General features: G+C 48.7%; 1 protein-coding gene and 1 long non-coding RNA gene across 6 annotated transcripts in view; one reads left to right on the top strand and one right to left on the bottom strand.

The window, feature by feature from the left end:
- The window catches only part of LOC307206797, a 129,251-nt gene that overhangs the window by 102,587 nt on the left and 10,995 nt on the right, over window positions 1–15,669 (top strand). The window lies entirely within an intron of this gene.
- On the bottom strand, window positions 2–15,018 carry PODNL1 (podocan like 1). 5 transcript variants are annotated; one of them, XM_079960069.1, is made up of 11 exons: window positions 15,001–15,018; window positions 12,770–13,021; window positions 12,045–12,138; window positions 11,592–11,656; window positions 9,581–9,690; window positions 8,226–8,382; window positions 7,440–7,555; window positions 6,617–7,274; window positions 4,972–5,120; window positions 2,043–2,211; window positions 2–994 (listed from the first exon to the last, which is right to left on the bottom strand). In XM_079960069.1, the coding sequence occupies exons 1-10, from the start codon at window positions 15,001–15,003 to the stop codon at window positions 2,061–2,063; spliced, it is 1,755 nt and encodes a 584-aa protein (XP_079816195.1). In that variant the 5' UTR covers window positions 15,004–15,018; the 3' UTR covers window positions 2–994; window positions 2,043–2,060. The 5 variants fall into 5 exon arrangements, 4 of the variants coding, with proteins under 4 accessions (XP_079816195.1, XP_079816196.1, XP_079816193.1 ...); XM_079960070.1 differs by having other exon boundaries at window positions 12,770–13,018; XM_079960067.1 differs by lacking the exon at window positions 15,001–15,018 and adding an exon at window positions 14,713–14,736.

Here is a 15,669-nt window from a genome sequence, read left to right as displayed (position 1 = left end):
GCCACAAAAGCCCTAGCACAATCCACTAAGCTAACATTAGTTTCAAGTGAAATGAGATGGTGTGGAGGACAGAGAGAGGAGGGTGGCCTTGAAAAGCAGGTAGACGTTGGCTTTCAGGATGAATAAAGTCTTTCCTGGTTCCCTACATGGATTCCCTCTTGATCCAGCTGTGACTCATGTGATCCTGGCTAGGGTGATATTGCCTGGCCTTTCTACAGGGGAAACCAAAGGCTTGTGATGAATCTGGGCTCAAAACCCAGTTTTTTAACTATGGAGCCTCCCCTCCCCATGTTGTCTTGAGATTTACTCAAACATTTGCCCATGAGGGGCATCCAGAAGCTGCCCGCTGGATCTGTGTGATGGATTCTATTCCTCTCCCTTGCGAAGAAGAGCTGGACCGGCACTGGGGCTTGTGACACGCAGGAAACAAGTTTGCATTTACTCTAAGGGATAAACTTGGTTGTCTAGATTAGGTAACACCTCTGTCACCCAACAGGGACGGTTTGGGTGCACCTGTTTGAGGAGCAAGGCAGAAGAAGGAGTAAAACATAGGTGCCCTGGCGGATGCTTGCGTTGTCCTAAGCAACTCTGTTTCCAAATAACGGGAGCCAAGCAGGGGCACGCAAATACCTTTAGCTAGCCTTGGCTGCCTCTTTGGTCCTAGTCCACGGAGACTTCAGCTTTGCCAGTGCCGTTGCTTAGCCCTAGGCTAAACACAGATCCATTGAAGATCAGGCTCCAGAAGTAGCTAGAATTGGAGAAATCTTGTATCTTCATCTTGTCTCTCTCGACCTGAAAAGCTGTAGCTGAGTCCTGCACCTTAGAGAAGCAGACAGGGCATACTGTAGAGGCTCTGCTCTGTGCAACTGGCTGAAGGTGGAAGGACAAACACTGGACAGTGCAAACCTCTCCAGAAGGCTGCAGGTGGGCTGAGCCATCATGGTAGAGATGCCCGAGGACAGGCAGCGGTAGAAAGGAAGTGTAGGATGGTGATCTGCAAAAGAAAGAGGTTCTGTCAGCTGGATCTGACACCCCCCAGAGGATGCCCATGTTCATAATGACAGTGGGGACATCATGTAGCCAAGACACTAAAAGCAAGTCCTCTTTTTAAAGTGAGCACACACAACACTGTCATCCAGTCATTCCTATTTCATATTTTCCTTTGGTTCTTCTGTCTTTTCTCAGAACACAGACTTTTTCAGAATGGAAAAGGAGCACATTCTCCACAGGTGTTGATGCCTTTAGAGTTACTCTTCTGGGCAATGATCACAGCTGTGGGCACATTTTTCTTACTGCTTTTGTGGTGGTCACCATTTTATGATAAATAAAATTGATACTTTATACTATGAGCTTTTTATGAAAAGTACAGTATAACACTATAACATTATGGTGTTGTTGTCATATTGTGTCTTCTTTGGCGATCACTCATAGCTGAGTAAGATTGTCTTCCATGAACACAGTCTTAACAGTGAGTCTGTAAGTTACTGTGGAGGCCAGTTCTAGATCCACACATCCTTCCACTGTGGGGAGATAGGTTTCTGGGCGGGACTTCTCCCTTTTGTCCTGAGTTGTGTAATATTGTGTAATATTGCTATAACACCACAGTGAATTAGCATTTTAGTGTGTGATGTTCTAGCACTTTTAAAAAGTCCCAGAAAAGTGTTTTAGCAAAAGCTCAATTTAAAAATTTAAAAATGGAGTCACAAAATGGTGCCCAACCCAAGCACTATAGTGAATGTGTGCTAAGCAGCAGATGGCTTCACCTGCAGCAGCTATACTGCACCTACTGGTCTTGATGGAAAATAGTGGGCTATACCTGTTTCTAACCACTTGCTCCTGCAGAAGCCAAACTAATGCTCCAGCCCTTGTACAATTCATCACAGAGCTTGTGTTAGTCACAAATACAGCAGACGTGTAATACAAGTTTATGTTTGGAGAGCTTCGGATCACTACGTTCTTAGTGGTCAACAATCCCAGCAAAAGCTGGAAACTAGAGTGACTTAGTTTATGAATGAACACTTTGCCACAGCTCAAAGGCTAACCTGTTCTAGGCAACCTCCTTAGGTACCCATCTGGGTGCGGACCCAGTGCCCAGCTTGCAGCAGAGAGATGGTGATAGGTTCTGGATTCCCGGTAGTGTCTACTACCTCCAGCAGTTTCAGGTCTGCAAATGCAGCTTCCGACACGTTGGCTGCCAACAAACGGTTGGATCTAGAAAACAAAGGAGGATTTGTGTGTGAAATGGGGAAAGCACTGATATGTGAAGCATTTGTTTTTTTAAATAAATACAACACCACAGTTCCTGGAACTTTGAAACAGCTCCAGAGGATGGATTTAATTCAAAGGAGTCAGAAATGTGATTCTGTCACAGCACAACCCTATGCATGTTTATTAGGAAGCGATGCACCAACTTGACTGCAAATGTGAACAGCCTTAACATTGTCTGTAGCAGCAGTATCTGCTTTTCTCAATTGCCATCCATTTTCTGTTAAATGGCCTTTCCAGCTGGTGGACTTCTTAAATTAAAATATAGCTTGTAACTTTTACTCTTTTTAATGAATTTGCTGGTTTACAAAGGTTCTGAAATCCAAACGGGGCTTGGAGTTTGAGGAATTCTGGTCCAAATATATTTTGAAAGTGCTGCGTGCAAATCCAGTAAATTGAATACGTATTCATTCATGCTGTTTTAAAGCACGTTTTTCTTTCCGTATGAGATTTCCATGCTGCCCCAGATTGTAAAGTTCTCTGGGTGCTTTATAGATAGGTCTTCCTTGTCGTGTCACCAATCAACCAATTGGAGCTGTGACTGGCCAGCTTCTTCTCCAAACAAGGAACTGGTTTTCCCTGAGCGGAGTTCAGGAGACTGCCCAAGCAGCATCACCACTCAAATTAGGTACCCCTGTATCTAAATTTACTTAATGAAATCTGTGACCAAGATCCAGATAAACTCATTGTGGCGATCACACAGGGTCCCTGGACATTTCACCGCCTATTGATCCCTGTGCCACCACTTTATTTCTCGCTGCCACCACCCAGGCCCTATCTGGTACAATACTGAGTCCAGTCAGGGTTAAATTGGAACATAAACTTCTGTTTATTTATTGCAGTTTAACAAGCGTGAGGTTTCATAAACTGTATCGGTCAATTACATTCATGGGGTGCCTATCCAGACCTATAACTTCCGCTACCTGCTCTCACTCGCTAAACCACCTCTCAGATATTTACTTGTCTTCCTAGCTCCTAACTGTTCCTGACTCAGCTTATTTCGCTACACTAACTCAACCTCCCCACAGACTATCCCAATTCACTCCCACTCCAACCAACCACCCAACAAACTCTCTCTTTCATCCCTTCCAGAGTTGGTTTTATAGTGCCTCTGACTCCAACCCCCCCTGGGTTCTGATTGGGTAACCTGTTTAACTATTTCACCACCAGCACTCTCATATGTTAACATCACACTCATTATCTTCTGTTCAGAGTTTTGATTCATGTCAGCAAGCAGCACAGTATTTGTGGAAGCGGGGAGGGGACAGAAAACTGCCCTCACTCAACAGAGAAAGCAACACCTATTATGGTAGACACAGTGAAAGGTTTACTGCTTCATGATGAACAAACATTTATTTTCTAATGCAGAATGGATTGTTTTTGATTTATGCATTTTGTATTCCCATTTTGTATTTTTATTTTGTGATCCACCCTACGATCTTTGGATGAAGGATGATATGCAAATCTAATAAGGAATAAGAATATAAAATCTCTTATCAACGTCCTATGAATTATCTGGTATTATATGGCTCATAATCACAGTATGTTTGAGTATCATAATTAACTGCAGAGTCCAACAGCATTTTATTGGGGGGTTTTACAACTACTTTTCCATCTAGTTCCAGTCACAATTTTTATGTTCACTATTTCTGTTTTCGTTTGTTAGTAAATGATTGAATGTTACAGTGAATGTCCAACATCTGGTGAAATCTACAAATGCACAGATAAACAGATATACTGACAGGTATCAGTTAGTGAGAGGGGTGGGAGAAAGAGGTGAGATGTCCTGCCGCCCACTTGCTATGGGGATATTTTGGGCTAAACTATGTATGATGCTCTCAGCCACATAGAGTAAAGGTAAAGGGACTCCTGACCATTAGGTCCAGTCGTGGTCGACTCGGGGGTTGCGGCGCTCATCTCGCTTTATTGGCCGAGGGAGCCAGTGTAACAGCTTCCAGGTCATGTGGCTAGCATGACTAAGCCGCTTCTGGCGAACCAGAGCAGCGCACGGAAATGTCGTTTACCTTACCGCCGGAGGGGTACCTACTTATCTACTTGCACTTTGACATCCTTTTGAACTGCTAGGTTGGCAGGAGCAGGGACCGAGCAACGGGAGCTCACCCCATCGCGGGGATTCGAACCGCCGACCTTCTGATCGGCAAGTCCTAGGCTCTGTGGTTTAACCCACAGCGCCACCCACGTCCCAAATAGAAGTTTGTCCCAAATGTTTTATCATCTTCTTTTGAAGATGTTATAGTAAAGGTGAATATATGACTCAGCCTTCTGCAAAAACTCAAGATGCAAGTCTTGGGAAGGAAGTAAATTTTTCAGGGGTTAGAGGATAGAGTATCAGTGGCCCTCGCCATGAATAACAAATCAGAATTAGTGTGCAAAATTGCAGAATAAATTGTGTGAAGTAATTTGTTTAATTCAAGCATGTACTCAAACTTTTCTTGTAGAATTTGGCTTGCATCTCTGCAGATTTTAAGTGTAGACTAAGTGTGCAAAGAACACAGGCATGACATTTTGTTTGATGCATTCCACTTTTAAAATATAGACAACAGCAATTCAGACCCCTGGATTACATTGTATTTTAAAGCAACACACACACACACACACTTCCTCCTTTATGAGCAGTGGGAATGTAATAATCTTCATACCCGAGTGTCTATCCAAACTCTTGTAGTCAATTGTCATTTCCCTTACCTGAGAGTGATGACACGGATGTTGGGTGCTGTGAGGAAGGCCTCAGCCATAATGACAGCAATCCTGTTATGCTGCAGGTATAGATATTCTAGTGATTCTGGTAGGTCTGGTGGAACATAGGACAGCTCATTATAGCTCAGATCCAGGAGCTGGGAAAGCAAAACCAATAAAACGTTGGAGTCCCAGAGATTCCTGCCAGATCTGGAGCATCAGTAAGGACAGCAGGTGCTGGACATAGGCAGATCTGCCTTGGGTTGTGAGTGACAACAATACAATCATTTGGTTTTCTTCCATACGCACCACTGAAATCAGCTGGAGTGGCATAAGAGCACTGTAGCCCTAAGTTGGCCAGTGCAGGAGAACAACTGGTAGTTCCCCTTAGGGCAGGCATAGGCAAACTCGGCCCTCCAGATGTTTTGGGACTACAACTCCCATCATCCCTAGCTAACAGGACTAGTGGTCAGGAATGATGGGAGTTGTAGTCCCAAAACATCTGGAGGGCCAAGTTTGGCCATGCCTGCCTTAGGGCTCAAACATAGTTCCATGCTTCTGGCATCCAAATGCTTTAAGCAGGATTTGTAGGAGCCATACTCTTGCCTGTGTTCTGAGAGTTACTCAAACAAAAACTGAAAGAGAATGGGCTTATCCACACTTACCTTTCCTTGGCTCTTTCCAGGCATTGTCCGCTGCTTAAATCTCTGTCTCAGCACCCTTCTTTTTTGCTCCAGAGCTTTCACTGCGAAAACCAGCTCTTTAAAGCTCAGTCACGACAAATGGCAATCCGTGGAAACCCTGAACTGACATTTGCTCTGATTGAGCGCTAAAGAGCATATTTTTGCAGAGAAAGCACGGGGGTATGTGTGTGTTAAAATAAAACTGCTCAGACACACAGCTTTTAAGCATGGACCTGTGCCTTGAAAGAGCAGGGTGAAAGGTAACTGTGGATAAGCTCAGAGTCCAGTAGCTGGGAGCAGAAGCCCACATTAGCGGGAAAACAGTCACTATAGAAACATGCTGAATTTTGAGTACTTTTAAGCAGGGGCTTGAGGAGTAACAAGCACATGCAATTATTATATTGCAGCAAATCCAGATTTTAGGCATATTCTGAGGGAGATAAAACCCATGTTTCTCCAGGGAAAAGCCATCACGGGAGACCAACACCCCCTCTCCATCGCCAGCATACAATATTCAGAGGGAGAACTTGCACCATCTGTGTCCTTTTCATGGTCATGGTTAATAGTTGTCACCCTACATGAATTCATCTAATCCCTTTGCAAAGTGTGAAGTCGTTGCCATGGCTTGTGCCAGTGCATCCTGCAAATTTGTCTTGCATTGTGTGAAGAAGCACTTTCTCTAGTCTGCCCTGAACTGATGGCAATTCAACTTCTTTAGGTGACCCCCAAATTCTAGGAGGAGAAAAATATGCTTTTCTTAGTAGCTAAGGCCAAAAGCCCTGCCTTACACTTGTTCACGCTTTTCCCGGGATGGCTCCTGGTTTCCATGCAGATCTCCCCATGCCCAGATTAGGAAAAGATCCAGCCCAGAGACTGTTACTGTGGACCCTTAGTTGTGTTATTGTTGTCCTAAAACCAGCTTCTGAGCCACTGGAGCACACAGAGGGGCACCTGCCTGCCGGCAGCCTCACCTTGAGTCCATGCAGCTCTTGCCAAGTGCCTGGGTAGATGCCGCTGATCCGCAGGCGGTTGTGGGCCAGGTGTAGCTCCTTGAGCATCGTGAGGTTGACCAGCCGCTCTGGAGAAAGGGAGTTGAGCTGGTTTTTCTGAAGATTGAGGACCTGAAGGCTGGAGGGGAGCCCCGCCGGCAGGAGCGTGAGCTGGTTGCCCGAAATGTCCAGGGTCTCCAGGCGCCTCAGTTTGCGGAAGGCCAGGCGATGGATGTGGGCGCTGTAGAGGTGGTTGTAGCTGAGATTGAGCTCCACCAAGGCGTAGGTGGCCGCAAAGTCCTGCAGCCCAATGTGCGCAATCTGGTTGTGCAGCAGCATGAGGGAACGGACCCTGCGCGGAAGTCCGGACGGGACGTGCTCCAGCCGGTTGTTGTACATGTGCAGCGTGTGGAGGGAACGAAGGCGGGCAAAGGCCTCGGGGTGGACTCCCGAGGCGGTCAGGGCGTTGCTCTGCAGCAGGAGGTACTGGAGACCCCGTACACGGCTCAGGCGCTCAGGGGGCAGGTGACTCAGGTGGTTCCGGCCCAGGTGCAGGATTGCAATGTTGGGGGGGAGGCCGGCAGGCACCTGCATTAGGTTGTTGTTGGAAAGGTCCAAGTACTCCAGGCTCTTCAGCTGGCTGTAGAGAAGCAAGAGTTGAAGATTAGGAGACCCGCCAATCAGCATCCGCTCTCCTGTGGTCTTCCAGTTCCCCAGAGCTGGCCACGGGAAACCCAGCAGCCCTGGCTCTTGGCTTCACCACTCATACCCACCAGGGGGGCCCCATTAAAAACAAAAGAGTCACCTGAAGGTGGAGGGGTCAAGGCCATCATTGGACAGGTTGTTGTTCTGCAGGTAGAGCTCCCGGAGGCGCCACTGGCTGCTCAAGGCCCCTTTTGGGATGCGGGAAATGCGGTTGTTCTGCAAAGCGGAGCCTAGTGGTTAAGTAGGATCCCCTCCATTGCTCCCACCCCACCAGCCTAGGCGTTGGGATGTGAATAGATGCTAAGAGAGGATATATTTTTTAGATATTTTCTTTCCATTAAGTCAGGGAGCAAAGATTTGCCCTTTTCTATTTGTAGGGAGTTGTGTGTGAGGTTTATTGTTAGAGTTTTGTTTTTGTTTCGTAGGGAAGTAAAAAAACCACCACACACACACACACACACACACACACACACACACACACACACACCCTATTGAGTAAAACTAAAAACCAACTATTTGGGGGCAGGCCAGCAGTAGAGTAAATGTGAGTAAATGCCATTGAACTAAGTGGGATTTGTTTTTCACTAAACATCTGTGAGATTAAGGGCAAGTGTCTTTGAAAATGTTCTAAATGAGCATAAAACAATCCAATTCCACAACTGGTGGGGCTTGGCGCTGAAGAGTCAGGAGAACAAAGGCTCTGGCTTAGTACCCCAACTTTCCTGTCCTAACTGCTAGGCCTCATTCTCCTTGAGCTAAAATCTGGGGCTCCCGACTCCCCTTCTCTCCCTCAGCTCCCCTGTTCATGGCTGTGCTCTGTTCTCTTGACTACTTGAAGCAAGCCTCTGCTTCTATACCATCCAGGTGGGAAATCTCAGCTGCCAACCTGTAAGTGGAGGCGGACGATGGCACGGGGCAAGTTCTGGGGCACGTAAGTGAGCAGGTTGCTGGAGAGGATGAGGGTGCTCACGGCATCGGAGCCGTTGAAAGCATCAAAGGGCAGACCTTTGTTGTTCAGCTGGTTGTTGTGCATATAAACAGACCTGTGGGGGGGAAAGGTAAGGGACAGGTTAGGAGTGCCACCTTGTGGGCTGGCCTCATTGAGTCCTAGGGGCAGCACCCCATCCTGGATCTAAATGCTATCTGTTATGTACACCCTGGGCCAGCAGGGGGATACTGTAGATAGTTATGCAAATAAGGGATCGAAAGTGACGTTCAGTGATTGGATAGTTTTAGAAAATTGTTACAGTTACGTTGTACTGGAGCTCTATATAAGCAGGCTGACTGAACCCTTCAGTTCAGTTCTGTTCTGGCCTGTGAATAAACAAGAGCTGTCTGAAGAATCGCTGTGTCGTCTGATATGTTCACCCACAACTTAACACTATCCCCTGAGCTTGACACTGGGCTGGTGATCCTGAAGTAAGAGCATCTTCTTTTCCTAAAAGATTGCTGCAATCCTTGGCCTCTATAATGGGTCAAGCCTGATTCACACAGCACATTCTTCATATGTATACCTCCATCTAATAATTCCCTAAGAACCCTCCCACCTCCAATTTTATTTTGATATAAGGCAGCTGTTTGTGGCTTTCAGGCTGGATAAGGGACTGGGGGAGCAGGGGAGAGGATAGCTGCTTCACCCTGCCAAGCATTTGTGTGCTCTCTCCAAGCTCTTTTCCTCCCTGGGGGAACCCCATAGGTCGTCCTGCTGCCACCCCACCCTCAAGTGAGAAATAAGTAGCCTGATGTAAGGGGAGCAGTAGAGGGTGCCTCTGAGCAGATGCAGAGTGCCTTTCTTCCTCGTTTCATAACCCCAGCAAGCTTCTTGAGCAGAGGGTGTGGCTTCTAGCTGGCTCTGATTTTCAGAAAGTACAGTGGACGCTCGGGTTGCGAACGCGATCCATGTGGGATGCACGTTCGCAACCCACAGCATTCGCAACCTGCATCTGCACACGCACAGGTTGCAATTTGGTCTTCTGTGCATGCGCAAAGTGCGATTTAGCACTTCTGCGCATGCGCGACCACTGAAACCCGGAAGTAACCTGTTCCGGTACTTCTGGGTTTCAGCAGTCCGCAACCCGAAAGAAACACAACCTGAAGCGGCTGTAACCTGAGGTATGACTGTATAACTTTCTCTCGTACTGGGATCCCTGTAGTAACCAATATCATGCTAAAGGGTGTCTGCCAACATTCTGTGGTCTTGCTTATGTCGGAATGTGTACCAGTCCTCCGTCCCGCTTTTACCTGAGGCCAGGTTTATGCCCAAAGGTAAATGGGTAGACACGAGTCAGGTGGTTTGCAGCAAGGTCCACGATCCGCAGAGTGCTGGGTAGGAGCTGTGGCGCCACCGAAAGCTGGAAATAAAAAAAACACCAACTCACAAAATGGTAAAGGCCCAAGGGACCCCAAGGGTCATCCAGGCCAACCCCCTGAGATGCAGAAAGATTTTGATCTGACTCCAGCTTCCTACATCCACACCCACCTACGGCCTGTTCAGAGGGGAAGCAGCCAGAAACATCGTAGCCTAAGAACTGGCCGACCAAGCCCAGCCACACATCAGCAGAAAGGTCCCTTCAGATTTCAAAATGGTGGTAGAAAATGGAGCCCGCTTGCCTGCTCCGTGGTAATAATAATAATAATAATATATTATTTATACCCTGCCCATCTGGCTGGGTTTCCCGAGCCACTCTGGGCGGCTTCCAACAGAATATTAAAATACAATAATCTATTAAACATTAAAACCTTCCCTAAACAGGGCTGCCTTCAGATGTCTTCTAAAAGTCTGGCCGTTGTTTTTCTCCTTGACATCTGGTGGGAGGGCGTTCCACAGGGTGGGTGCCACTACCGAGAAGGCCCTCCTGCCTGGTTCCCTGTAACTTGGCTTCTCGCAGCGAGGGAACTGCCAGAACGCCCTCGGCACTGGACCTCAGTGGTGGTAGACTCAAGGAGAAAATGCAAAACCACGTTTTAGAATTGTGTGCCATAGCAAGAACAAGCTTCCCACATACAGAAGCATTCCAATACCCTCTAGAGCAGGGTTTACTAAATGTGGGTCTCCAGCTGTTTTTGGACCACAGCTCCCATCATCCCTTGCTAGTAGGGCCAGTGGTCAGGGATGATGGGAATTGTTGTCCCAAAACATCTGGAGATTCAAGTTTGGGAAACCTTGCTCTGGAGTGAACAAGAAACAGGATGGGGCTACGCAAACAGGAGCAGGCTTGATTCTGAAAGGTGCTGGGATACCAAGCATGATAAGCACCTCATTGCTATCCTTGAGTGCACCCCTTTGCTTCCTTCCCATGGAAGTGAATGGTTCCCATTATTCCCTCTCAATGGAACTCACTTTTGAGTGGACAGGTTCAATTCCCTCCCCAGCCACGTGAGGGGCATTCAGCCTACCTTATCTTGTAAGGTGGTAGAATGGGATGTGCAAACAAACATATATGCACGTTGTTTTTTATATTGTAAACTGTCCTCTGATCCTCTGATAAAGGGCGGTATAGCAATTTAATTAATTATAATATAATATACACACTGAATCATGAAGACTCTTAACATGATTATCCTCACATGGTCTCCTAACTGTTTCAGTGAACCTACAATATTGAATTGTTCATGCACAGCACTTCTCTTACAGAGTCGATTGCACATATCTCAAAACATCCTTCCACAAGGACTTGTGCACTCCTGGAGGGTGAATCTTGGATGCTACTCCGAGTTCACGTAGGGCAAGATAAAAATTATCCCCAATTACACCTGCTTTGAATGATCACTATTCTTACTTTGAATATATTGGAGCTTTGCACAGAAATGTCAAAGATGTCGTCTTACATTCTGTGACCCTTTTTCTCTATATCTAGGCATGTATTTTTTGGCTGCCCCTCTGGAATTTACTAATGTGTTTTTGTTCCCTCTCACAATATCTTGAAGCATCTCAGATACATATCCAACAAAGATGGAAGCATTCTGAAAAAGATGTGCAGAAGGCAAGTGCCTGCTGGTGGCTGAGATTCTTGCAAATAATGCTGGACTGTATCGCAGATGGGAAACCTTCCGATGGGAAACATCTCCACCCGATCTCTCCACGTAGATGTTATGGGACTCCAGCTCCCATCAGCCCCAGCCAGGAATGATAGGAACTGTAGTTCAGCAACGTATGGAGTGCAACACATTGCCTACCCGTCCCCTAGTGAATCCTACCATCAACAGAATTCAGTGGCTATTAAGATCAAACCCTTCCTAAAACACAACTCACCTTATTGTTGGCCAGGTAGATGTACTGAAGCGATTGCAGGGACTCAAAGGCTTCATCTGGGAGACCTTTAAAATGGGACACATCAGAAAAAGGCAGATTTGGGATTCATGCCCTCTACCGACTCTACCCACTAGATTTATGCCCAAGCAGCAGCAGTGATGGTCTTGTGGTCTCTTGCTGGGTCACGTGCAACCAGCTCTGGATCTGAAGGGGGTTGCTAATTAACAGTTCCTTCATTTGGAGTATCACAACTCCAAGGGACGGAAGGGCAAAAAATTGAGCATGAACCATTTCCTTACAACAATCAACCCATCTACTTCTCATGGGAACAAACGTCATTGGTCAATTAGGAGACAATTATTCATGTATTGGAGGGAGGGGCTGAGGGTCCCCTCAAAAGTTAACAATCCTTCAGAATGCCAGGGAACACTCTGCTCTCTTGGGTCTGCTCACCTTCAGAGGTGATGTGGTTGTTGTGTAGATTGAGGGTTCTCAGGCCAGCCAGTCGGGACACCTCATTGTAGGGCAGCTCCTGCAACTGGTTGTTCTGCAGAAAGAAAACCAGCAGGTGGTCAGAATGAGTGGCAAGGCATTCACATGGACTCTGATCTGGGTGGCTCCTGATCTCCTGCAGTTCCATACTTCCTAGCCAAAAGAATGCCCATTGCAGAAAGTTAACTCTTTATTGTCAAAGATAACACTTGCCTTCGCTTCTACAGCTCTGGATACACCAATCTAGTGTCTAGGCAGCTATTCCCAGGCTCATACTCTATGGAGCAGTTGCAGCAACTAGGGACTGCTCCCCCTCCACCCATTTATTTACCTTCCACTGACAGGCTGTGCACATGCAATTGGAGACTGTCTGTGTGGAAGCTGCCTCTGCTCTTCCTGCTTCAGTTCTCTCCTGGTTCTGGGAGACAGTGGTGCAGGAGAGGGTAGGGAAGCACCCAGCCCAGCCCTTGCCTGCCTCCTCTTCCTCCAGCTCTGAAGCTTCCCCCTACCTCGGATTCTTGCCTCCTGGGCTCGTACAAGCCCCCACAACCCACTGCCCTCCTCTCTCGAGTCAGACTCCAGCCCCGCTTCCCCCCAGTGCACAGTCCTCAGCATCCTGCCAGCCCCTGACATACTCCCACCCAACAGGGCCACCCTCCAAATCTGCCCAGGATCTCCTCCGCCACCTGCAGTGAAAGATGCTGGATGCCTGCAGATATATTGCTGGGGAAGATGTGCAGGTCAAGGCCACCGCAGTCCACTGTCTCTTCTGCTGGGCAGGTGCAGTTGGCTGGGCAGCCAGGCACGTTCTGCGCTGGGATGCCTCCCATGGGCTGGGATGTCGCCAGCAGCAGTTCGTCGTCATCAAGGCTGTCGAGCAGGAAGCTGTAAGGGATGCTTGCCAGCAGGAATAGTAGAAGACGGCCACTGCCCAGCTGCTGGGGGCAGAGGTCAGGGCTAGTCAATAGGGGCTCTATACAACCACCCTGCGCATGCTTTTCTCTCAATGCTTCCCCTGTCTGCTTCACCAGGTAGGCCAGGAAGCCCCCCTTCTCTCCCCACCCCCATGATCCCCACTGGAAATGCAGACAGAGCCCCTTAAAAGTATGGAAACGCCTCATTGATTTGGAGGGGGGAGATGGAAGGCACAAGGGGGTGCTTGTCTCTTCCAGAGGGGAGCTGGGCAAATGAATGTGCTGCATGGGAGACGGGAGAAGCACCGGATGGTGGCAAAATGAAATAAAACAGAGCAGCCTGTGTTGTAAATGTTTGGGTAGAGTTCCTGTGCATAGGGAAGGGTGTCAAAGATGTGTGTGGGCTCATAAACGGTTGCTTACTAGTGAAGGTGGGGGTGCCTACTCACAAACTGCAAACCAGTGGCTTTATTGAGCCAGTATTTCGGGGGGGGGGGATTGCGAATAGTTTGAGCCTAACAAGTCTGAGTCTCAGGCAGAAGTTAAAAAGCCGAAGAGCTGCAGCTGAGGAACGGGATGTGGAATTGTGCATGGAGGGGGAAGAGGCGAGGGGGTGGGGCGGAGGATGGATGGATGACTGGGAGCATTCAAAGTGTTCCTCTGGCCTGAGGTTGCTTGGATCCTTTAAATCTCGTCCCAGCATGCCCCATTCAGGACAAGCCCAAGAAGTGGAAGAATCCATACGTCATTGTTTCCTATCAGTTAAGTCAATGCACACCCCCATTAAAATGAATGGGAGCTGAGCTTTGTGGTCCTGAAATGGGTCCAGGATTGCCCATCAGAAAGCAGAGCTGCCCGGCAATCCATCCCCACCCCTAATCTGTGGCATTCTTCTTCTTCTTTGGCGATCACTTGTAGCCGAGTAAGATTGTCTTCCATAAACACGTTTTTAACAATGAGTCTGAAAGTGACTGTGGAGGCCAATTCTGGATCCACACGTCCCCACTAAACCAAGGAGAATGGATTTTAGGGATCAAACAGCCCAGAAGGAGGGGAGGGGAAATGCTTTTCCAAATGGACCTTGAAATGGCACTGTCTGTATCCCTGTGGCCAATACTGGAGGGACCCAATGCCATTCCAGGGGCAATCTGGTATCTCTGGCCAGCTGGAAAGGCAGGAGGCCAGTCTGGCCCAAGGACGAGGGGTTATGCCATTGGCAAGGTGCGCCTGGATTTGCGTTCAGCTCCTTTGGGAATTCTTTCCAGCATGTCTGTAAATCGATCTTGGGAACCATAGAAGTCTGCTCAAAGCAGGAAACAACCAGTCCTTGTCTCCTTACCACCGGACACCGGTCTGTCAAACAGAAGAGACAGAAGCTAGAAGCCCTTGGTTCTGAGCCAAGGAGTCTTGTCTGCTTGTTGGCTTTCGCTTTTGTATTCAGAAAAAAGAAGAAAGAATATTTGGAAGTACGTTTCTCCTCCTTACCCTTCTTCCCGCGCCACACACCTTCTATGTCTTAACATCAGGCAAGAATTAATAATAATAATAATAATAATAATAATAGAAACTCTCTTCTCCACGACAGAAAGGGCTGCACATGTAAAGCATCATTATCATAATCAACAACCACCACCACAACCTGCCTGCTGTGCGGTTGTTAAAGACGCAGGAGACAACGATTTCACCTCCTAGTCAGACCCAAACAGAGAGCATACCTGCTGCATCCATTAATGCTGAATAACCCTAGGTTTCGGGCTGGACAACCGTTAGCCCGCGCGGTGGCCCCTTTGCACCCAGGCGCAGCATGCACACGACCTTTCCGACCCCGCGCGACACGGGTCTTAACTCCCCGGCATCCCCGGCGCCTCCCACGCGAAAGGGGCAACTCCCCCGCGCCCGCCTAGGGAGCTCCCCGCCCCTCGGCCCCTCCGCGTCGCCCCCTGCCGGCGCGCTCCGGGGCGCCACGCGGGGGGGAAGCGGCGCCCGGGTCCCCGCTCGCTCACCATCGCCCTGCTCGGCTGGAGCCGCCTCTCCGCGAGAGGATGCCGCGGGTCGCGAGTGGGATCCAGAGCCGCGCGGGGCGGCACCCCTTGCCCTCCCCGCTCGCTCGCTCGCTCGCCCGCCTTCCTTTGCCTTCTGAAACCAACCTCTTGCTGCGGAGGAGCGCAAGGAGCGCAAGGGGAAGGAGCCGGGGAAAAGCCCTCCCCTTTCTTCCCCAAAGGCAACCGGGATGGACCTGTCGCCGCTGATTCTGCGTGGGAGTGGGGCGGAAGGGGGGGGGGAAGAGAAAGAATTGTTGCGTCTCCTTGTTTTCCATCCGATCAAAGTTAAGACGGGCTATTGCATAACGCTGCCTCCGCGGAGAGAGGTGGGTGAAATGCCAGCGAGGCGCAACGCTCCGGGGGCCGATCAGCTGCGCCGCGCCCGCGGACTGACTGCTTTCTCCAGCGCGCCCACCTTAGTCCTCGTACCTCCTCCTGTTAACCTGTCAGCGGCGGCACCCCGCGCTCTCCCAGGACTTTCAAGACTGGCCTTACTTGAACACCTAAGAAAAACATGAGACTTGGCACAAGGAACAGAGTGCCCCCTGACCATGCTCAGGGGTTTCAAGCAAAAGCCGCTGGGCGACAGGTATCTGCCCTTACAAAGTGGCTGAGCAAAGTGCACAGAGT

The sequence above is a fragment of the Podarcis cretensis genome (assembly GCF_951804945.1).
Source record: "Podarcis cretensis genome assembly, chromosome: 17".
Lineage (NCBI taxonomy): Eukaryota > Metazoa > Chordata > Lepidosauria > Squamata > Lacertidae > Podarcis > Podarcis cretensis.
Note: the sequence above shows the minus strand (reverse complement) of the source record. Positions and strands in the feature narration are given on the sequence as shown.